The 24403-nt window shown below is 43.9% G+C and overlaps 1 protein-coding gene and 1 long non-coding RNA gene across 14 annotated transcripts in view; one reads left to right on the top strand and one right to left on the bottom strand.

Moving 5' to 3' along the window:
* Positions 1–623, bottom strand: part of CHD3 (chromodomain helicase DNA binding protein 3) — a 28430-nt gene extending 27807 nt beyond the window's left edge. For 7 of the 13 annotated variants that reach the window (XM_023193271.3, XM_023193283.3, XM_023193272.3 and 4 more), the window contains exon 1: positions 323–620. In XM_023193271.3, the coding sequence (XP_023049039.1) occupies positions 323–599 (277 nt within the window). In that variant the 5' untranslated portion in view covers positions 600–620. Of the gene's footprint in view, positions 1–322 lie in introns of all 13 variants that reach the window. The other 6 variants (XM_023193278.3, XM_023193284.3, XM_023193273.3 and 3 more) reach the window with 4 other exon arrangements.
* On the top strand, positions 1–23956 carry LOC111527092. Its single transcript, XR_002726567.1, has 4 exons — positions 1–242; positions 2063–2163; positions 20357–20424; positions 22754–23956. It is a non-coding gene; the product is annotated as an uncharacterized LOC111527092 (long non-coding RNA).
* Positions 23957–24403: the final 447 nt, after the last annotated feature.

The following is a 24403-nucleotide window of genomic DNA, read 5'->3' as shown; positions in this document are numbered from 1 at the left end:
AAAGCCGCGACCGAGTGGCCCGGTCCGCGCGCGCAGCTCGCGCCCAGCGCTCTCCAGCCGGGGTGGCGGCGGCGGCGGCGGTGGCGGCGGCGGCGGCGGGGGAGGGGTGCGGCGGGGGAGGGGAGGAGGCCTGGCCCCGCGGTCGCAGCCGCCACCGCCCGCCCCGACCGCCCGGACCGCCGCGGGGCCACGGGCCCGAGCCCCGGATTCGCGCTCCGGATTCGCCTCGGCTCGGCCGCGCGGTGGGTGCCTCGCCCCCGCCCGGCTTCGCGCGCCCGCGGCTCCCACTCGGGCTTGGGGGGGAGTCGGGGCGGCCGCTTACCTGGCGGCGGGGGCGGCGGCGGCGGGGGCAGCGGTGGCGGCGGCGGCGGCGGCGGCGGCGGGAAGAGGTGGCAGCCGGGGGGGCTGTGGCGGTCGCGGCCCCGGTCGTGGCCCGGCCCGCGCCCGAGTACTCCCTCGTCGTCGTCCTCCTCATCGTCCTCGTCGGCCGCCTCCACCTCCTCCTCCTCCTCGTCGCCCTCTTCTTCCTCCTCTTCTTCCTCCTCCGACACCACCATCTCCTCCTCCTCCTCCTCCTCGTCCCTCAGAGGGGAAGCCATCCTGTGGCTCTGGCCCCCCCACCACCCCCCCACCCACCGCCCGCCCGCCTCCCCCACCGCTACCACCACCACCTCCTCCTCCTCCTCCTCCTCCTCCTCCTCCTCGGCGGCGGCGTCCTCCTCCTCCTCACCGCCTCCCCCAGCCCCCCAAACCCCCGGGCCACCCCCCTCCGAAACCCCCACCCTCGGGGCCGCCGTCTGAGGAGGGGGGCCAAACCACCCCCAAAAATTGTCTTGGAAAAAATTGAGGAAAGACTTTTTTTCCTTCTCTCTTTCCTCCCAAGAGAACAAGAAAGGGGGATTTAAAATATATATATATATGTATATATATAAAAGTTTTCGACTTCTCTCTGCCCCCCTCTCCGTTGCTTTAAATATATTTAAATTCTGAGGGGGGCGCTCAGAAATATTTCTCAGAGCTGAGGCACTAAGATGGCCGCCTTGAAATTATTTTTAAAACAACCCCCCCTCCAGCACCGCCACCCCCTCCATAAAGAAAGGGAGAGGGGGGAAAATCCCCTTTTCAAACAAAATGGCTGGCTTAATATTTCATTTTTCACCCCCCCATTCTCCTCCCTGTTACACCCCCATCTCCAAGCCTCTACCCAGAAACCCACAAATTTCTCCTTTTTCATAACTGATTAGTGCACAGATTAATAGAGATATTTTCCTTGTGTACTGAAGTGTGTGTGTGTGTGTGTGTGTGTGTGTGTGTGTGTGTGTGTTGGGGGGGCATGAAGGATTTCTGCATAAAACAAAAATGGCTGCTGTGACTAACTCCCCCCTTATAAAAAATATTTGAGGGGGGGCATTAATCAGTACTCATGCTCAGTCTGACATCAGCATAAATTGTTAAAGGTTAACTAGTTAGATACTAGTCCAACTAGATTTAATTTTTTTTATTTTCTTTACTAGTCTCTTCCTCCCCACCTCCCTTCTCTAAAGAAAAGCTTTTTTTTTTTTGAATACTTCAGAAGGGAGTGGTTTGATGTGAAGGTTTTTTTCCCCTTCAGGCATTGAAAAGGAAAAAGATGAAATATATGTTTATATATAACTCTGTTTCTACATACCTCATTGAAGTCACAACGCATTTAATTGTGTACATATCTTTTAAATGAGAAGCGGGACTGGATTTTTTTCTTCTTTCTTTAAAAAAAGTGATAGAAATCCTGGTGACTTTTGGGGGAGAGATATGAATAGATACGATGATTGAGTTTTTTTTCAAAGGAGTCCATGTTTGATTCTCCCCTTTACCCAGCCTTTTCAGTGATTTATAATTGTTGTAAATTTTATCTTTACTCTTTTACCCCTTTCCCTCGCTTCCCCTCTTCCAATTGCTAGAATGTAAAATTCAACTGACTTGAGAGATTAATTTGGGGGTAAATAGAACAAATTTTTAGGATAAAGAGGAAAGAGTCAAATCTGAAGATCATGAAATTATGTTCTTTTTTCTTCCGTTTCAGTATATTTGCCTTCCCTCCATGATCTCCAACACTATCCGATAAAGTAGAAGCAACTGAGGTACCGTGAAAGAGAAAGGAGCTGGAACTGAGAAAAAGCAGAGGTAGGGGTTATACCTAGGCGTTTTCATCTAACTTTCTGACCTGTGATTTCCAACTGTACCCCAGTGTTTATGGTAAAGTGGTACCAGGAATTGGACAGTTGGAAAGGAGTCCCAAAGTAGCTTTCTCATACAGAGATTTGCTCAGAGAGGTCTAGACAGAAAATGATCCTTGCCAAATGGAGCAAAGGAAGGAGGGCAAATAGCTCAGTTGTACCCTCTCACATTGTTGTTGACCCTTTCTTACTCTAGCTTCCTCTCATTCCTTTGATCTCCCTTTGCCCCTTCCCTTGCTTCCCATTCCATGCCTGTGGAATCATTTCTCTCTGGGCTATTCCTCTACCTCTCCAGTGTAACTGCTGGCCACCCATCTTCTGCGGTGCTCAAGAGCACCCTGAGAGGGAGGGGTAGGTGGGCAGCAACCAGAAAGTATTAGTGACTGGGAAGATGACGCACATTTTTGTTTATGAAGCTAAAATGTTCTTTATTAATGTTCCACTCCCCACACTAATGCACTTTATTGGGTGTTGGTTTCCATCTCTTTTTTTCAACCTGGCCTTTGGAATTCTCTTGCTTTGGTTCCCACATCATTTCTGTACTAAGTCTAACTCTTCCTCCTCTTCTAGTTTTCCAGTCGATTTTGCTCTCCTGTCTTCTTTCTCTGTCCCTCTTTACTAGTTCATCTGGTTATCTCCCTCTTTCTACATGTGGGCTTATCTCTATTTATGTCTTTGTTTTTAACTGAGACTATCCTTCTCATCCCTCGGACCCTCAGGCTCTGTCACCTCGAAGTGACTTTCCGTCTCTGTCTCCTTTCTGCTTGCTTCTGTCTTCCAGTCTCTGACTGTGTGTGGCTCTTCCTCATGTGTGCCTGACTCCCCCTCTTTCTGGCCCCTTCTGTGTGTGTCTGTGGATCGTACTGTGTATGGGAAGAGCGTCTCCACGTGAATGTGGGCCACGCTGCGCATCATGTGCGCTGCAGCCTCTCTGCCTCTGTGCCCTCTCTCTATACTGAGAGCCTCTGCCTGCCACATGTGCCATGATCTGCAGGTGCGGGTGGCTCAAGGTGGCTGTGTGCATCCCTATACAAACATTTGTCATTCTCTCTCTTGAGTGTGCTTTGCATGTGGATTTGCTAATTTGCCTTATTCTCCCTCTCCTTGTCCATCCTCCCTTTTGCCTGTCTGCATCTCTTCCCTGTTCTTTCTTTCTTTCTTTCTCTCTCTCTCTCTCTCTTTACTGACCTCTTGATTTTTCTTCTTCTCTCCTTGTTTCTGCCTCTTTACCTGCTTGCTCCTGTTATGGTTCTGCCTGCCTGCCTGTCTGCTCCTCCCTGACTGGCTGGCAGCCTCTTTTTCCTCTCTGGTTGTCTGTCTGCTTCTCTGGCTGTTTGCCCACCACTCTCTCTCTAGCCATCTGTCTCCCCGCCTGCCTGTCTCTATCACTTTTTTAGCCTGCATCTCTCAGTTTGTCTACCTTCCAGGCCCTGCCACGGCTCCCCATCTTGGTTTGCCTCTTCTCTTGCCCTTCTGCTTGTTCCTTCTCTTATTTGTGCCTGTTAAGTTCCTCCTTTTCCCTTGCCTCCCTTTAGATCTCTCTTGCCTGTCTGCCCTATTTGCTGCTATCCCACCGTTTCAGGCTTTTCTCTTTAGTCTTCGTACTTACTAGCAGTTTCTTCCTTTGCTTCTTTTCTGCCAACATCCGTCAATGAGGATAGTCTCTCTCCCCTAAACCTCTCAGTAACTCCTTTGCCTCAAAGTCTTATCTAACTTCTTGCCACATCCCCTACCCTGCCTTCTCTCATGTTTGCCTTTATTTCAGTTATCTCTTTTTCTGTCTTTCTGGTTCCTCAGACAGTCTGCCTGCCTCAGTCTTTTTGCCATTTTCCCAGTCTCTCACTGCCTTCCTGCCTTTTTGCTGTCTGCTTGGCAGGCTCTTGCTGTCCACATCTCTTCTTGCTTTTCTCTCTTCTTTTGTTTCTTTTTTCCCAGTTAACTTCTAAATAGGTAGTACATACTTACGGTACAACATTTTAAAAGTACAGAAAGTGTACTGTGAAAAGTAAGCCTCTCTCCCATCCTTCTCCCATAGTCTCCGAGTTCCTCTCCCCAGAAGCAGCCACTGTTTGACATTTCCTGGATACTGCTCCAGAGAAGAGTCTACACATACACAAGTCTTTTTGCTTGCTTGCTTTTGCTTGTGTTTTGCTGTACTCCTCCCTACTTTTCTTCCAGTTTTTCTGGATGCTCCTTCCTCTGTCAGTCTGTCAGTACTCCTAACTAACTTGGCTGGGCTTGCCATCTCTGGTCTTTTGGATTCTGCCAAGTGCTACCCAAAGCACTTGTCTTTTGGATTGACTAGTTGCTGGTTGCATGCGTTCACTACCAGTACCTGAGGAGTGCTCAGGAAGGCTTTACTCTCTCCAAATGTAGTCTGCTCTGCATGGTAAGTGGTCTGATGACAGCAAGACAGCTTTGTTGGTCCCTTCATCACCGAAATATGTATTGGAGAAGGCATGAAAGCACCAGTAGTACTAAAAAGTACCATATACATATAGGCACAGTTAATAAGTAACGGTAAGCTGAGCTTACATGCACACAGAGTAGAGAGAGGACTGCCCTGCTTTTCTCACTTAGTCTGTATGAATTATGTAAGGTCATGTGAATCTAGGATCCTTTAGGTTATTGACCTAGGCCTAAGAAGTTTGTCTTCCTCCTAGTCTAAAAATCTTTCTCCTGATTAAAACTTTTTTCCTTTTTCATCCAGCCTTCTGGCTCCACTCACATGCCACCTTAGAGACATTTTATAACTCTTTGAAGGAGACAAAGACACAGCCTCTAACCAGGCCTCTTTGAAAAAGATGATAATAAAACTTGTACACACAATGCACTATTCTTTCATTTCTGCTTTTTTACTGCCTGTTTTCCTGAGTTTAACTGTTTCAGCCTCTATCTTTGTGTCTCTCCACTCTTTCCCTCTTTCCCTCTCTTACTTCTCTTTTCTTGGTTCTTTCTTCTTATCTGTCTGTCTTGGTCTCTATTCTAGCCTCTTTTTCTGATTGGCCCTCTCCCCTCTCTTCTGTCTGATTGGCCTGTACCCTTCCATCACCCCATCTGTCTGCTGGATTCTCCCTGTCTGCCTGCAATAATGTATGTGATAGCACTTTATAAATTATAAAGCACTATGTTGTATAAAACACCATTATCACCTTGTGTTCCTTCTTACCTTATTTTTTCTTCCTTTATCTGTCTTCCCTTTCTCTCTCTCTCTCTCTGTTTGCCTGTCTGCATCCCTTTTGGTGATTTTGACTGCTTTCTCTGTCAGTCTCCATTCCCTCCCTGCCAGCCTATTTTTCTGCCATCCCTCTTCTCTGTCTGCTCAGTTCTTGCGTCTCTCCTGTGTTTCCAGGTTTCTCTACATTTCTTTTGCCTGTCTAGTCTCTCTGTCCTTAGGCCTTTTATCTGTGCCTGTGTGTCTCACTGTCTCTAGCTGCTTGTGTCCCTGCCTGTCACTTTCATTGTGGGGCATCAGTCTCTGCCTTTTTCTGTCTTTCGGTATGTCAAAAAATAAAAATTAAATAAAAAATTTAAATTCCTTATGATTAATTGCTAGAGGAGAATATTTTTTGGTTTTAATGAGAAGACCATTAAGGTGAAAACAAAGAACTCAAATATTCAGCTGTGAAATGCAAATGGACAAAAATTTTTAAGGGACTCTCAAGCCAAGAATAGGATTATTTATTTAACGTAAAAGCAAGAAACATATCTAAAGCACTAGTTTCTAACCTTTTAGGATCGGAGAGAGTTAGAAACTTTCCCCAGGGAAGAAACACACACACACACACACACACACACACACAAAATGTCACATATATTTTCATGGCGTTACAAATACCCTGAAGTCTTGGACCCCAGGTTAAAACTCTGATGTAGGGAGCCAGTGGTAATCCGTAATAGAGCACAGACAGGCACTCATACAACAAGCAGATGAAAAGACTGAAAAAAACACTTGCAATCTATGATTTTCTACCCAAGGAGATGTTAAAGAGATTCCTAATTGTCTTTTGAAATATATAGGTTAGTGATAATAAGGAAAGGCATGTAAATACTCAGGGTAGTCTAGACCTAATCATAGTATTTTAGAGATGGAAGGTCTTGTAAATCAGTGGTTCTCAAATGGCTAAGAAAGGTTGCCACATGTCCTTTCCTGGAGAAGTCTGTCCTTTATTCTGAGAGGATATATTTTTGATATATATTTTTATATAGAATAAATATAGTATATTTATGTAGAATAAATATATGTATATATGCTTATATTTATGTTACAAATTATAATGTTACATATTATTAAATGTATATACATATTCATATTTATAATGTCAAAAACTTCCTTTCTAAAGCTGAGATAGATCTGTATGGCAGAATGTGAGTAGATTTTAGTCGGGAGGGGGGAGAAAAAGAATAAGGAAATGACTCTATACTGACTGTACAATCTGAAAATTTTCAACATGTACTTCTTTTATAATTACAAAACACTTTAAATAATTTTAAATATCTTTTTATGAGACGTAGTTTCGCCCTTGTTGCCCAGACTGGAGTGCAATGGCACAATCTTGGCTCACTGCAACCTGCGCCTCCTGGGTTCCAGCCATTCTCCTGCCTCAGCCTCCCAAACAGCTGGGATTAAAGGCACCTGCCACCACGCCCGGCTAATTTTTTGGAATTTTAGCAGAGGCAGGATTTTACCATGTTGGCCACGCTGGTCTTGAGCTCCTGATCTCAAGTGATCCACCTGCCTCGGCCTCCCGCAGTGCTGGGATTATGAGCTTTGTTGTTCTTAATGTCCTTACTCAGCACAATGAAAAGTCAGCAACCCCATGTTGATTACTAACTTCTTTTTTTTTTACATTTTATTGATCATTAAAATCTAAAAGTCTAGGATCTACTGCTTTAATCTAACCTGTTCTTGATTTCATCAAGGAGGAAACTTCAGTCCTTCGTATATCGCAATCATGATTTGCCATATTAATATATCAGCTATACTATTATATGCATACTATTTTTCTTTAAATCACTCACCTTTCTTTAACTTAAATGAATGTTCTTTAAAAGTTAAATTTTGGCCGGGCGCAGTGGCTCACGCCTGTAATCCCAGCACTTTGGGAAGCCAAAGCGGGCGGATCACGAGGTCAGGAGATCGAGACTATCCTGGCTAACACGGTGAAACCCGTCTCAACTAAAAAGTACAAAAAAAAATTAGCTGGGTGTGGTGGCGGGTACCTGTAATCCCAGCTATTCAAGAGGCTGAGGCAGGAGAATGGCGTGCACGTGGGAGGTGGAGCTTGCAGTGAGCCCAGATCGCGCCACTGTACTCCAGCCTGGGCAAAAGAGTGAGACTCCCTCTCAAAAAAAAAGGTAAATTTTCTATTGCTAGAAATAATATCCATAAATCTTTCATTTGATACTGTCATTATGTTTTTCATCCTAATTTAAAATGCAATAATTATTAAAATAAAAATCAATAAAAGTAAAAGCATCTTGCATGCTACTAATATAGGTACATATTTTAGAAAATATCACTTTAATCTAATTTTATAGGTATAGAAACTGGGGCCTAAATATTGAAAGGATTACCTAAGGTCAAGTTAGTAGTTAGAGACAGAACCAGGGCTTGAACTTTTATCTTTCAGTTTCCAATCTAGTGTTCTTCTACTATATACTACATGAGTTCTAAGTCAATGAGATGTCCTAGAGTTTTAAAGGACACTAATATGTGAAACTGATGGTCACATATATTACTGTTATTAACTATAACAACTATACCGCAGAACTAGCAAGGCCAATTTAATAGTGTCTATTATACTTATAAACTTAGTGTTTTCTGACACAGAGTTCCACTTCTCACCATTTATTATAGAGAAACAGTCACCATACTTGTGCAAAGGGTGACATTACAGAGCTGTTCATTACAACATTGTTTGTAACAGCAAAAAACTGGAAACACCCTAAATCTCCAATAGTGAGGAATAGCTAAACAAACTACATAGCAATTAAGAAAAAGGAGTTACTGGGGCACATGTTGTCAGGATTTCCTGGGGCTGTGTCACAGGCCATTAAAAAGAAAAGAAAAAGAAAAATGAATTAATTCTATATGTAGAGACATGGTTAATATATTGTTGAATGGAAACAAGCAAATTGTAAAACAATATATATGTTATGACATCATTTAGTTTATGTTTAAAGAAATTAAAACAGGCCGGGCGTGGTGGCTCAAGCCTGTAATCCCAGCACTTTGGGAGGCCGAGATGGGCGGATCACGAGGTCAGCAGATCGAGACCATCCTGGCTAATACGGTGAAACCCCGTCTCTACTAAAAAATACAAAAAACTAGCCGGGCGAGGTGGCGGGTGCCTGTAGTCCCAGCTACTTGGGAGGCTGAGGCAGGAGAATGGCGTAAACCCGGGGGGCGGAGCTTGCAGTGAGCTGAGATCCGGCCACTGCACTCCAGCCTGGGCGACAGAGCAAGACTCCGTCTCAAAAAAAAAAAAAAAAAAAAAAGAAATTAAAACAATATTTTTACTGATATATTTATTTGGATTTAAATGCCTTTAAATATGCTGGAAGTATACATACTAAACTGGTAGCATTGGTTACTTTCAGGAAAAAATAGTCAAGGGGGATTGTTTGCTTCATGGATAATTCTGAATTTTTACAATGAGAAAGTATTTATTATTTATGTAAACAAAATTAAGTAGCTTCATTGATTACATTAGCAACTGGAGCCAAGTGGAATAAAAAGTAGTATGACTTCTCTAAAGAAATAATTCCTAATGAATCTCTGGTTCTTTGAAGTGAAAATGTGTAAGCAAAGTACAATCAGTAGATGTAATGTAGTTAGAGTTTTTAAAACATTAGTGAGGTTCCACTTTAAAGAATAATTAAAATATGAGAGGGAAAAAGGGAAGGTACAGAAGAGCATATATAACATGGTAACATTTATGAAAGAAAAAAACGTGAATATTCATAGAATATTCCTGGAAGAATATACAGGAAACTACAGTAGTTGCCATTGGGAAGGGGAAATTATTATTATTATTATTATTATTTTTGAGACGGAGTCTTGCTCTGTCGCCCAGGCTGGAGTGCAGTGGCCGGATCTCAGCTCACTGCAAGCTCCGCCTCCCGGGTTTAGGCCATTCTCCTGCCTCAGCCTCCCAAGTAGCTGGGACTACAGGCGCCGCCACCTCACCCGGCTAGTTTTTTGTAGTTTTTTAGTAGAGACGAGGTTTCACCGTGTTAGCCAGGATGGTCTCGATCTCCTGACCTTGTGATCCGCCCGTCTCGGCCTCCCAAAGTGCTGGGATTACAGGCTTGAGCCACCGCGCCAGGCCTAATTATTTTTTCATTGTACATCTTATAAAGCAATTTGAAAATTTTTTAGTGACCAAGAGATTGACGAGGTGAAGGGAGGAGGGACATTTTTTGAGATAAGGCATAAAACAGACATGAAAACCTAAGTAGCAATATATGATTGTGATGATGGTTATGGGCTGTAAAATCAGCATTCAGAGAAGAAAGCTCTTTCTTGGTTGGGAGCAGGGAAAGAAGTAAATAACTTTCATATGTAGTTGCATTTGAGGTTAGCTCACAAATAACTGAGATTTGTGTAGCACAGAGGAAGAAAAAAGGCAGTTTAGGTGTGATAAAGAATTTAGTAGGTAGTATGTAGACCTCATATGGCTGGAGTGTTAAGTTCATGATAGGTTATAGTAGGAGTTGGTACCTCTTTAAAGGGTAAGAATTTTTGTATATCAAGTGAAGAGTAGAGGTCAGAACCTTGGGGGAACTTCGAAGGATGAAGTGGGGAGAGGAGAAGCCAAAGAAAAACAAGTTGTTCAAGTGGTAAGTATACCAGGTAGTGTTGATATGGTAGAGTAAGAAGACAGCTTCAGAAGGAAGGTGTGATCATTGATACTAGATGCTTCATGGGGATCAAGAAGAGTACAAACTGACAGTTCCTCAAAAAGTTAAAATACAGAGCTACCATATGACCTAGCCTGGGCAACACAGTGAGACCTTGTCTCTAGCAGTTTTAATACTAAGTGTACACCCAAGATAATTGAATCATATGTCCACACATAAAGTTGTACATGAATCTTCATAGAACCATTATTCATAATAGCCAAAAAGTGTAAACAAAAATATCCAGCAACTGAGGAACGGATAAATACAGTGTATCCATGCAGTGGAATATTATTCAGCCGTAAAAAGGAATGGAGTACTGATACATGCTACAAGATGGATGAACTTTGAAAACATTATGCTAAGTAAGAGAAGTTAGACATAAAAGGCCACATATTATTTGATGCCATTTATATGAAATGTCCAGAATAGGCAACTAGTAGATCAGTGGTTGCGCAGGTTTCAGGGGCGGGAAGAATGGGAGGGACTGCTAATGGATATGGGTTTCTTTTTGGGGTGATGGAAATGTCTGGAATTCTGGATAAGGGTGATAGTTTGCACAGCTTTGTGAGTATACTAAAAACCCCTGAATTCACTTTAAAATGGTGAATAAGGTATATGAATTCTATCTGAATTTTTTTTAATACAAACCAGCCAATACAGTGACTCACACCTGTAATCCCAGTGCCCTCTGGGAGGCCAAGAGAGGAGGATCACTTGAGGCCAGGAGTTTAAGACCAGCCTGAGCAACATAGCAAGACTATCTCTACAAAAAAGTTTAAAAATTAGCCAGGCATGGTGGCTCGTGCCTGTAGTCCTACCTACTCAGGAAACTGAGGCAGGAGGAGAGCTCAGCCCAGGAGCTGGAGCCTGCAGTGGGCTATGATTATACCACTGCACTGCAGCCTGGGCAACACAGTGAGACCTTGTCTCTAAAAAAACAGTACAAACCAAGAAAAGTATTGTACTTGTCATTTGGTCACCTTTAAAGCCAGTTTTAGTGAGGAAGTTAGATATCAATGAAAGATTGTGAGAAACCATTAAAATATTGCTTACAGAGGGTTTTTTGTTTTGTTTCATTTTAGTGACAGGGTCTTGCTCTGTCACCCAGGCTGGAGTACAGTGGTGTGATCATAGCTCACTGCAGCCTCCACCTCCTAGGCTCAAGCTTTCCTCCTGCCTCAGCCTCACCAGTAGCTGGACTACAGGCACACACTACCACAACTGGATAGTTTTAAATTTTTTTATAGAGATGGAATCTCGCTGTGTTGTTCAGACTGGTCTTAAACTCTTGGCCCCAAGCGATCCTCCCATCAGTGGCCTTCTGAAGTGTTGGGATTACAGGTGTGAGCCACCACACCCACCCTTTTTTAATTTTTATTTTTGTTTTTGTTTTTTGAGACGGAGTTTTGCTCTTATTGCCCAGGCTGGAATGCAGTAGCACAATCTTGGTTCACCGAGCTCTACCTCCCAGTTCAAGTGATTCTCCTGCCTCAGCCTACTAGGTAGCTAGGATTACAGGTGCCTGCCACCACAGCCAGCTAATTTTTGTATTTTTAGTAGAGATGGGGTTTCGCCATGTTGGCCAGGCTGGTCTCGAACTTCTGACCTCAAGTGATCCACCCACCTTGGCCTCCCAAAGTGTTGGGATTACAGACGTGAGCCACTGCGCCTGGCTAATTCTGTATCTCTACTGTTGCCTCCAGATTCCCTCATCTTGTGTAAGAAGCCCCTATTTCTTTAAGGCTGCAGCAGTCTTGCTGTGTGCTCCTTACCTTCTCTTCCTCACTGTTTTCTACTTACCTCCTGACATTTCCTTCATTGAAGACTGACACCTGACTTAGTCCTGCCATCATCTTCGGTGACCTTAGGATCGACATGAATGATCTATTCATCACCCAGACTTTTTGGTCCCTTGATCTCCTTATTTCCAGAGACCTGTCTAGCCATCCCACTTCGGACCCCATCTCTGGACTTCCTTTTGAAATATTAAATTCAAACCCCCAACTTGGGCCACAACTTTCTATCCTTCCAGCCCCCTCATTTACTTCTACTCTATTCCTGGACCCACCATGAGACACTATAGTCCCTTAGCTTCTCATTTTCTCCTCATTAGCTATACCATCTTCACCTCTTTTCCTACCCAGCTTAAATTCCATGGTCTATCATTTTAACCATGCTCCTGCCACTGTCTTGGTGCCCTCTTCTTATTTTCCTTCCTGCAAACCCCTGGCCTTGTATCACTCTGGTTGCTTGTTTACACCCAGGATGCAAAGGGCTGCTGAAGAAAACACCACGACCATTCAGACCAGTGTTTCTGCTCATCCTTTTTCCTAGTCAGCTTAGTTCTCCACAGTGACTTCCACAAAACCTTCTCCTTATACTAGTTCATTTTAAAGAACAGGATACATAATGTTCATTTTAATATCATAATAGATAGAAAATCTTATCTACTTCCAGGAGCTGGATTATCATATGAGAACTCCCTTGAAATTCCAACACTCGCCGGGCGCGGTGGCTCAAGCCTGTAATCCCAGCACTTTGGGAGGCCGAGACGGGCAGATCACGAGGTCAGGAGATCGAGACCATCCTGGCTAACACGGTGAAACCCCGGCTCTACTAAAAAAAAAATACAAAAAAACTAGCTGGGTGAGGTGGTGGGCACCTGTAGTCCCAGCTACTTGGGAGGCTGAGGCAGGAGAATGGCATGAACCCGGGAGGCAGAGCTTGCAGTGAGCTGAGATCCGGCCACTACACTCCAGCCTGGGCGACAGAGCAAGACTCCGTCTCAAAAAAAAAAAAAAAAAAAGAAATTCCAACACTCGACTACATGTTTAACTAGATCCATATTTGTCCTTTTATCCTTTCCTCGTGTCCTATCTGAAGCTAATCCCTATACTTGGGCTCTTGGTCTCACCCCTGCCACCTTCTCAGGGACAGTGGTTACCAGCGATCCTCTAACTCAGTCCTTTATTTCCCACTTGCTCTTTCCCAACCACATTAAAATGTGCTCAAATCTCCTTATCTTTGAAAGAAATACTCTGGACCCCTTTAGCTGCCACCTTACCGCACTGTGTCCATTCACAGCCAAGCCTCTTGAAAGAATTAACTGCCCTCAGTGTCTACTTGCCTACTCGTTTTCCAGCCCTCTGCCCCCACTACAGCTGCTTTCACCAAATTACCAACAACCTCCTGGTTGCTAAAAATCAGAGGATGTTCTTAGTTCTTCACTTGACCACCCACTTTTTGAAAAATAATTTGCTTGACTTCTGTAGTTTTGCATTCCTGGTTTTTCCTTTGCCTCTCTGGCTCCTCCTCATCAGTCCCCCTTCAAAGAGGCAGTGCTGTATGGATTAGTGGTCAGCCATGGTACTTAAGAACGTGGGCTTGGGAGACAGGTCTGGGTTCATATGCTGCTTCCACTTCTCAGAGTTTGCTTCTTCAACTAAAATGGCAATATATAAGTCTTAGGGCTTATAAGTGAAGCCCTAATATTACCAAGTCAATGGAATTATACTTTTAAGGTCTTTAGTACTGTGTCTGACACACAGTAAGCAGGCATGCACTAAACTCCCCTGACTCTCCAAGCTTATACTAGGCGCCCCTCCTATGTGCTACCATATTATCCTTTATCTTTCTCATTAGGCTCCAGAGAGGAGGGGCCCTGTCACCCTTCTCCACTGTCGTATCAGTCTAGCACCAGGTGCACATTAGGCACCCTGTAAATAAGTATCTGTTGACTGCTTCAAGTGTTTAATATATGGCGAAGGTGATACTTTAAATCAGTGGGGCAAAGGATTATTGATAAATAATGATGCATAATCGATAAATGGAAAACTATTTGTGAAAATATAAAAGGTGGATCCTTACCATTTACTAAACTAGTTTTCAGATGGATTAAATAGTGACATTAAAAACAAAAATTGGCCCGGCACAGTGGCTCAGGCCTGTAATCCCAGCACTTTGGGAGGCCGAGGTGGGCTGATCACAAGGTCAGGAGTTTAAGACCAGCCTAACCAACATGGTGAAACCCCGTCTCTATTAAAAATACAAAAATTAGCCGGGCGTGGTGGCGGGCACCTGCAATCCAAGCTACTCAGGAGGCTGAGGCAGGAGAATCACTTGAACGCGGAGGTTGCAGTGAGCCGAGATTGTGCCACTGCACTCCAGCCTGGGCAACAGAGCAAGACTCCATCTCAAAAAAACAAAACAAAACAAAAATGTAATTCTGCTCAATTCAGCAAGACCAAAAAATTTTTTAGAGAACTAGAATGAGATAGAAAAAGTGTGGAAGAATATTTTCCTGATCTTGGGGGTGAAAAAGGCTTCACCATACAACAAGCATCAACCATAAAGGAAAACGTGGATACATTTAACTCAATGAAGCTAAATTTTACTACGTAAGAAAACATCATAAAGTTAAAAGACTAGCTAGGAAAATATTTGTGCCATTTATGACAGATCATTTTATTCAGTAAATACTGTGTGCTCTAATAGAGCTCAGACATAACAGAAACTACTCTAGCTCAGAAAGATACTTTATCCAGGAAACTAGGGCTTTGGAAGGGCCAAAGAAGAACTACAGACTGGGTTTCCAGAGTGACAAGAACATTGTAAGGACAGGCTTGGTGGCTCACGCCTGTCATCCCAACACTTTGGGAAGCTGAGATGGGTGGATCACTTAAAGTCAGGAGTTCAAGACCAGCCTGGCCAACATGATGAAACCCCATCACTACTAAAAATACAAAAAATAGCCAGGCATCATGGCGCATGCCTGTAATCCCAGCTACTCAGAAAGCTGAGGCAGGAGAATCTCTTGAACTCAGGAAGCGGAGGTCTCATTGAGCCAAGATTGCGCCACTGCACTCCAGCCTGTGTGACAGAGTGACTCCACCTCAAAGAAAAAAAAAAAAGAAGAAGAAAAGAAAAAAGAACATTTTAGAACTGGCCCACCAGAGATCTACTTCCTGTTTCTTCTGTGATCAAGAAGCTGCCAGGGTTGGGTACTGGCTCCAGGATTACTCCAATATTGTATAATAGCAGGAGAAAGGGAATAGAAAGGAAGATAGCGAGCTAGTGTTTGTATTCTTTTTTTTTTTTTTTTTTTTTTTTTTTTTTTTTTTTTGAGACGGAGTCTTGCTCTGTCGCCCAGGCTGGAGTGCAGTGGCCGGATCTCAGCTCACTGCAAGCTCCGCTTCCCAGGTTCACGCCATTCTCCTGCCTCAGCCTCCTGAGCAGCTGGGACTACAGGCGCCCGCCACCATGCCCGGCTAATTTTTTTGTATCTTTTAGTAGAGACGGGGTTTCACCCTGTTAGCCAGGATGGTCTCGATCTCCTGACCTCGTGTTTGTATTCTTGATGAAATAAAGATGTCACAGAAATCAACAATAAGAAAAAGACCAATAGAAAAAAACAAAAGTAGTACAGTATATGTACAAAAGATGAACAATAGGATGATGATTGCTGACTTTTATTGAGTTTTACTCTGTGTCCAGGAACTATCTAAGCTGTACTTAATATGTACTCACTCACTCCTTTCAATAACCTTATAAAGTAGAAACTATCCTAATACCCATTTTACAGATGAGAAAACAGACAAAGGGAGGTGAAATATCTTGCTCAAGGTCAGAGCTATTGAGAGGTGGGCATTTATACCTAAACTTGTGGACCATAGTAGACCTGAAAAAAGAAAACTGGATGGTGTGATGGCTCAAGAATTGGACATTGTTAATAGCACTTGAGAAAGAAGCTGGCTTTAGGAGGGCATAATGAATTTGTTTCTAGATGCGCTTAGCGCAATATGATGGCGTGGCATCTTTTTAGAAATAATTTCTGGCTGGGTAGGGTGGTTCACACCTATAATCTCCACACCTTGGGAAGCTGGGGTGGGTGGATCACTTGAGCCCAGGAGTTCAAGATCAGCCTGAGCAACACAGTGAGACACCGTTTCTACAATTTTTTTTTTTTTTTTTTTTTTGAGATGGAGTCTTGCTCTGTCGCCCCCAAGCTGGAATGTAGTGACATGATCTTGGCTCCCCAGAACCTCCACCTCCCAGGTTCAAGCAATTCTCCTGCCTCAGCCTCCCAAGTAGCTGGGATTACAGGCATGCACCACTGCACCAGGCTAATTTTTGTGTATTTTTTTTTAGTAGAGACGGGGTTTCACCATGTTGGCTAGGCTGGTCTTGAACTCCTGACCTCAGGTGATCTGCCCACCTCGGCCACCCAGAGTGCTAGCATTACAGGCATGAGCCACCGTGCCTGGCCAAAATAAATAAATTTTAAAATAGAAGTAACTCAACTCCTGAGCTATGCAATAGTTCTCTGTACCTCCAGTACCTAATAAAGAACCCAAATACTGCAATATATCTTTTCAATTAAAAGATTTTTTGTTTTTTAATTGATTAAAAGATTTTATCTGGTCTGCTCTTCCTTCTAGTGCTGCCTTTTAGCTAAATCCTTTTCCTTGCTCTCACTGAATAAGGTGATATCATCTTAATGAGAAGGAGGAAGATGTAAACCCAAAATTGTTGTAATTGTTGTCTTTGCCTTCTGCAAGTTTTTTAGATCTGCTTTTTAAAATTTATTTTATTTTATTTTATTTTTGAGACAGAGTCTTGCTCTGTCACCCAGGCTGGAGTGCAGTGGCATGATCTCAGCTCACTGCAGCAACTGCCTCCCAGGCTCAAGCGAGCCTCGCACCTCAGCTTCTGGAGTAGCTGGGGCTACAAGCACAGGGGCCACCATGCCCAGCTGTAGATCTTTTTCGATTGACCACTGTGATGGAAACTGAATAGTCCTATACAAAATGGCAAAAACCAAACTTTTTCCCATTTGACATTGCTTTTTAACAATTTCTTAATAGTTTTCTGTTGGCTGGCCAGCTAGAAGTATCTTGCTTTCCATCTATTTTCAAGCCCCAGTTGTTCCAGCAGAATTGCACACTTTTCCCAGCTGATTATCTTTTAGGTTATAAATTTGTCATGGGAAATGCTAACCCACACTGGCTTCCTCTTACCCCTTCACTTGCTCTTGGGCCCTTTCGCCATCTAGCACTCCAGTCTACAGTCTATAAAGGAAATCTTTTTTTTTTTTTTTTGAGACGGAGTCTTGCTCTGTCGCCCAGGCTGGAGTGCAGTGGTGTGATCTCGGCTCACTGCAACCTCTGCCTCTTGGGTTCAAGCGATTCTCCTGCCTTAGCCTTCCAAGTAGCTGGGATTACAGGAGCTAATTTTTGTATTTTTAGTAGAGATGGGGTTTCACCATGTTGGCCAGGCTGGTCGCGAACTCCTGACATGAAGTGATCCACCCATCAGCCTCCCAAAGTGCTGGGATTATAGGCACCAGCCACTGTACTCGAGTGAGAATCATTTTTATTTCAGACTGAATGAGATATAATTAGTACATTAAAATCAAATTATTTTATATTCCAAAACTGTAGAACAACTCCTAAAATGTATCGCAGAGTCAATAATAAAGTTATCCACTCACTTCATTAGAGGAAGAGTTTGAACTTTGGTGTCAGAAAGGTAACACCTGGAATCCAAGCTCTGCCACTTAATAACTATGACCCTGGGCAAGCCGTTTATCCCTCAAGTCTCAGCAACTTCATCTGTAAAACAGCACGATTAATGCCTATCTCAAAGGGTTGTTGTGGTGAGGGTTACGTGAGCTAACTTACATAAAGCACTGGCTGTAATGAGGTACTCGATAATTGGTAGCTGTTACTCTAAACCATCAAGTTTACTGTTAGCCACTTCTCTCTTCAGAGATTCACTTAAGATGATTGCAAGGTGAGAAGATTCACAACCTGAGTTATGAGCTTAAGCACCTTAAACTCCTTTAGGAGCAAAGGACTGACTTTAGTTTCTCTTCTCCCAGTAATTGGCCCCATTCCCTTGCTTTCATCACTGTGTAAAGAAGCTCAATTCTGGCATGATATGAAACAAACCATATTTTACTTGACTCAAAAACTTCTCCTAATGGAGGAATAAACACTATTGTTAGGTTGGAAACTGAATGTTAGTCACAGATACAGTCTGTAATTTTCTAATCATGTCAGATGTTACCTGGATGCTGAAAAATGCCAAATTTTAAAATCCTGAGGGGAGGATTCATTACTAAATAAAGAATGGCTAGCACAAGGAATGGGAAAGAAAACTAAGGCTTTCTGAGTGTCTTTTCCAAGGACTCTTTATAGTGCTGGGCAGGTTCCCATTCCTTATTTAATCTTCTCAACAACACTATAAGGTAGCATCTTTTTAGGGTGACCATGTCCTGGATCTTGCCTGTTGCCCTACTACTGTCACCTTACTTTCTATTATGTGTATTTTATGGTTGAAGAAACAGAATCCAAAGGAAGGTATTTAAATATTCTGTGCATGGTTATAAAGCCAGAACACTCCTCCTTTCTGCATTTGGATTTCTTCTAAGAATATCCCATGCATACCTTGTCCAACTGCAGCCTGGCTTCTCTAACAAAGCCACCGTGACCTATTTGCAGAATGCATGGTCGCTCAGGTCTTCATCTTACGTGACCTCCGTGCAGCACTTTATGCTGTTGACCGCTCCCCTCTCTTCTATGCTCTCTCTTTGGCTTCTGTGGCAACATTTCCCGCTTGGCCTCTTTCATCCCTCTAGCTCTTCCTTTCCAGTGTCCTTTCCTCCTCCCCAAACCTCTACGTAGATTACACTTCACCCTTAAGGGGATCTGATCCTTGACTAGCTACAGCTGCTATCTGTCAATAATTCCCACACCTAAAACTCTAGCCCAGAGCTGTCTTTCAGGATCCAGTCCTATATATCCAATAAGATCTGGACATGTGACTGCATGCCCCAGAGTTACCTCATACAGCTAACTAAAAATTCATCACTTTCCTTCCCAAAGTCCTCTTCCAGCAGTTCCTTTCACCATCCTCCCAGTTATCCAGGCCAGACACGGGTGTCATCCTTGACTCCTCCCTTTGCCTTAGACCCCTACCCAAATGATCAAGTCCTCCTATTCTCTCTTCAGTTCATCTCTGATCTCCACTGCCACTAACCTAGTTGTGGCTGCCTTTGGATCTCACCTGGACTACTGCATTAGCGCCAGTCTCTCTGTCTCCACTTTCTCTCCCTCATTTCCTTCTCTCTTGACATTGTAGTCAAGTCACCTTTTGAAAATGCAAATCTGATCATGTGATTCTCTCTATAAAACCCTTAACTCTGGGCCAGGCGCAGTGGCTCACACCTGTAATCCCAGCACTGTCAGAGGCCCAGACGGGCGGATCATGAGGTCAGGAGTTCAAGGCCAGCCTGGCCAACATGGTGAAACCCCGTCTCTACTAAAAATACAAAAATTAGCCAGGTGTAGTGGTGCACACCTGTAATCCCAGCTACTCAGGAGGCTGAGGCAGGAGAATTGCTTGAACCCGGGAGGCGAAGGTTGCAGTGAGCCAAGATCATGCCATTACACTCCAGCCTGGGCAACAAGAGCAAGACACCATCTCAAAAACAAAACAAAACAAAACATAAAACACTTAACTTGGAATTGTACACTATAAAAGGGTGAATATTATGATATGTGAATTATGTCTCAATTTTTAAAAAAACTTATCCTGGTTTACAAAGCCTTCTATGATTTGGCCTGGCTCAGCATCTCTCATTGGCTTCCCTCCCCCTGCCTCCCATTTTCCTCTTAGCTTTACCATGCAGCAGTTCCTTCTGCCTCCAAGTTCTCCACACTTTCCAATCTACGTTTGCATTTCTTATCCTGTGCAGGAAGCATTCTCTCTTCCACCTATCCCTTGTCCTCTTCCTCCGCGCTTTCTGACTCCTCCTTGTCCTTCAGATCTTAGCTTGAGATGATATTTCCCCAGAAGGCTTGGTCCCCCCTGGACTGGGTTAGGTGCTCCTGATGTGTGTTTCATACTTAGCTCTTTTGTAGCATTCACCAAATATTTGTTCATTCTGTATTTATTGAGTGACTGCTCTGGGCTGGGCACTGGGCTAGGTGCTGGGTATTTCACAAATAAGAGATGTGGCCCCTGCCCCCATGGTGCTTACAGTCTAAGAAGGAAAGAAAATGGACATAAGGCGTGTTAAAGGACTTGACATAATTGGAGGTATCAGAGAAAGTGTCATTTAAGCAACTTTAAGGAGTCAGGTGGCCAACTGAAGAGTGGTGGGTGGAGTGTTCCACGCAGAGGAATAGCATGTAGGAAGGCTCTGACGCAAAGCTTGGGGGGCATTTCAGAAACTGAAAGGCCAATGTGGGAGACAAAGAAGAGCCTGGAAGAGCCAAATCTTACCTTCTGGACCATGGTAAGGGTTTCTAAGTTCATCTTAAAGAGAAGTAGGTTGCCTTTGAAGACTTTTAACATGGGAATTTTAAAAGGTCCCCATGGCGGCCGGGTGTGGTGGCTCGCGCCTGTAATCCTAGCACTTTGGGAAGCCGAGGCGGGCGGATCACGAGGTCAGGAGATTAAGACCATCCTGGCTAACACGGTGAAACCCCGTCTCTACTAAAAAAAAAAAAAAAAAAGTTGGGCGTGGTGGCGGGCACCTGTCGTGCCAGCTACTCAAGAGGCTGAGGCAGGAGAATGGCGTCAATCCGGGAGGCAGAGCTTGCAGTGAGCCAAGATCGCACCACTGCACTCCAGCCTGGGTGACAGAGCGAGACTCCATCTCAAAAAAAAAAAAAGAAAAAGTTCTCTGTGGCTACTGTGTAAATAAGGAAGCAGGATGACAAGTTAAGAGACTCACAAACTTCCCGTGAATCTCCCACTAAACTCTAAGCTCCTAGAGGGCAGAAACTGTGTCATTAATTTTTGTATCTACAGTTTCCAGGACTGCCTGACAGATGCTCAGTATCATTTTAATGAATTGAATACATGATAGGGCCAAGATTCCAACCTAGGCCTTCTAAGAAAGGCTCAGTTCAAGTATCAATGCCCTATCTCCCCTACATACAACCCTTCAAAGACCACCCCTCCATACCTCCCTAGACTGGGCTGGGTACCCCCTTTTACCTCCAGTGCATCTCTGGTGGATTGTGTTTTCTAAATATGGCCACATTAATGTCTCACATCCCACGTGTTCTTCTTACAGTGTAATTCTGAGACTCTTCCCCCTGAGAGGTGGGAGTACTTCCCTCCCCTTGGAATTGAGGCTAGGTCATATGATTCAGCTTCCTCTTGGTTCTCTTGGGATGCTGTGAGGAAGCCCAGACTGCCCCGTGTAGAGGCTCATGTGGAGAAAAACTGATAGTCAGCACTGAGAGCTATGTGAGTGAGCCATCTTGAAAGTGGATCCTCAGCTCCCAACAGTCCACCCCAGTTCACACCTTTTGGAGTAGAAGTGAGCCATCCCTGCTGAGCCCTACCCATATTGCAGATTCACTGGCAAAATACAGCAGTGGTAGGTAACTAGAATAGCATCCTATGTTTGACATGCAGGGAGGCGGTATGTTAGTTGGATGGGCTATGACTACCTTGGTACTTACTAGTTGTATGACTTTTGGCAAGTTACTTAACTTCTCTCTGCTTCAGTGTTGTTTTTCAGTATAAATGAAAATAGTACCTATGCCTTAAGTTTGTTGGGAGGATTAATGTTGGTAAAGGCAGTTCTACAGGTAATACAGATGAGTCATGTGAGCATCTCCTCAGACATGCCTCTGATCATTCAGCTGTCACTCTCATGTGATTCTGTGTCTTTATAGTACTTTCACTCTATTCATAATATGTTTATATATAGGCATGTGTATGTACAGGTTGAGCATCCCTAATCAAACACCCAAAATCCTCCCAAATCTGAAACTTTTAGATGCCTACACGACACCACAAGTAGAACATTCTACACACAAGTAGTTAACACAAACTTTGCTTCATGCACACAATTTTTTTTTTTCCAGATGGAGTCTCACTTTGTTGCCCAGGCTGGAGTGCAGTGGCGTGATCTTGGCTCACTGCGGCCTCTGCCTCCTGGGTTGAAGCAGTTCTGCGTCAGCCTCCTGAGTAGCTGGGATTATAGGCACTTGCCACCACACCTGGTTAATTTTTGTATTTTTAGTAAAGACAGGGTCACTGTGTTGTCCAGGCTTATCTTGAACTCCTGGCCTCAAGTGATCCTTCTGCCTCCCAAAGTGCTGGGATTACAGGTGTGAGCTGCCACACCCAGTCTAGGTACACAATTATTTAAAATATTGGCCAGGCACGGTGGCTGGTGCTTATAATCCTAACACTTTGGGAGGCCTAGGCAGGAGGACTGCTTGAGGGCAGGAGGACTGCTTGAGGCCAGGAGTTTGAGACCGGCGTGGGCAACATAGGAAGACCCTGTCTCTATAAAAAAACAAAAAATTAGCCAGGTATAGTGGTGCTACTCGGAGGCAGGAGCATTGCCTGAGCTCAGGAGTTTGAGGTTACAGTGAGCTGTGATCACACCACTGCACTTAAGCTTTTACCCCCATCCCCACTTTGATGGATTCGCTTCACTTATTCATTCACCAGCTTTTTGGTTTTTTCTTTTTAGTGCTTTCTGTGTGCCTAGAATACCTAGTAGTTGGGGTGCATATCTATTTGTATTTTGAATCCTTAATCTTTGGCTTCCAGGATAAAGATCAGTCAGGTTTCAAATTCTGTGTGCTTTCTTCCAGCTAAACCGTGTGCTCTACTGGCCCATCATCAAGTGGCTGTTCTCCCAACAGCAGCCCAGCCATGCGGTCTCCCTAAACTTAGCTGTGGGGCTAGATGCATTAACCTTATCCCGATGTATGATTGGATGTTATCGTATCAAGACCAAATGATAGATCCCTTTACTCAGCTCCAAGGTACAGCCAGATTAACATTCGGTACAGTAGTAAAACACCTGAGACTCGTCATAAATTTAGCCCCAAAGGTTAAAGCTTTAGGAATTTCTGCCATGGGTCGCCACGGTTCTGCCACAGGTTGAGGCAGACCATTGAGACAGGTGCCAGAATATTGGGACCACACTGTATTGTCACTTTGATATTTGACTTTTGAGGCTTTTTCAATTATTGTTGTGTATGTGTGTGTGTGCATGCTATTTCAGGAGTAGGAGTAGGGGGTTGGGGTATTTGGAGAACCTGATGGAAATTATAGCACTGTTTTCCAAAAATAATACACATCCACAGACACACACACACACAGAGTATTTAGAAACAGTTTCAGGATAGCCAGGTTAGTAATCCACCTGTGACTTGCCATAAGGGTAGAAACTTTTTTATACCGTAACTTAGTCATTTATCATGTACTATGTTCATTTACCTTTTCATGTGTGCATGTTTTATCCCAGTGAGTAGGCAAGCTTCCTCCAAGGAACATATGCCTCTTTATGACCCCCAGTAATATGTGCATGTAGGGACCTCACCTGTGGGAAATCTTGCCAGTTGAGTCCTTTGAAGCTCTGTGATTAACTGGGGACGGCAGTCTTCCCTTCAGCACTCCACCCTCCACCCACCACCCTCCAGCGCAAAAGAGACTATCACAAGAGGACTTGGACCCTGCATTCATGTTCTGTTTGCTCTCTAGGTTTTAGGCTAAAGCATTATTTACATAATCCTCATGCAAATATCCACTTGGCTATTTGGAGAACAAAGCAGTGCCTACTGGAAAGATTTTTTTTTTAAGTATTAATAAATGAATGCATTACATTATTTTTAAAAATTGTGATGTCTTTATCCCTTTGTCAGCTCCATACCTTGCCCTATACACTCCCATACCTGTAATCAGGACCCCCTTTTTGTTCTATCCCATGAATTCCTAACTGTACTCCTTTCCTGCCATGTGCTTGTGAGGGGAAAAAAAAAAAAAAAAAAGCGGGCATAAACCTAATGCTAGTGGAACGGTGGCCGTGTGGTTTTTCCTTGTTTTCTTGTCCTTCCCTCCCCCTTATAAATGTCCAAGGGCCACCTTTCCATCCTAACTTCGGAAGGGTTTTCCCTCCAGGCTTGTCTCCCTGACTCTGTAAGTAGTTACAGCCACCTGGTGGCCATATGGGGAAATGACAGATGGATTGGCCCCCAAAAATCTAGTGAGACCCTCTTTTTTTTTTTTTTTTTTTTTGAGATGGAGTTTCATTCTTGTTGCCCAAGCTGGAGTGCAATGGCGCTATCTCAGCTCACCGCAACCTCCGTCTCCCGGGTTCAAGCGATTCTCCTGCCTCAGCCTCGCAAGTAGCTGGGATTACAGGTGCCCGCCACCAAGCCCGGCTAAGTTTTTGGATTTTTAGTAGAAACAGGCTTTTGCCAGGTTGGCCAGGCTGGTCTTGAACTCCTGACCTCAAG

Source organism: Piliocolobus tephrosceles, chromosome 16, assembly GCF_002776525.5.
Source record: "Piliocolobus tephrosceles isolate RC106 chromosome 16, ASM277652v3, whole genome shotgun sequence".
Lineage (NCBI taxonomy): Eukaryota > Metazoa > Chordata > Mammalia > Primates > Cercopithecidae > Piliocolobus > Piliocolobus tephrosceles.
The sequence above is the reverse complement of the archived record's forward strand: the minus strand, read 5'-3'. Positions and strand labels throughout refer to the sequence as shown.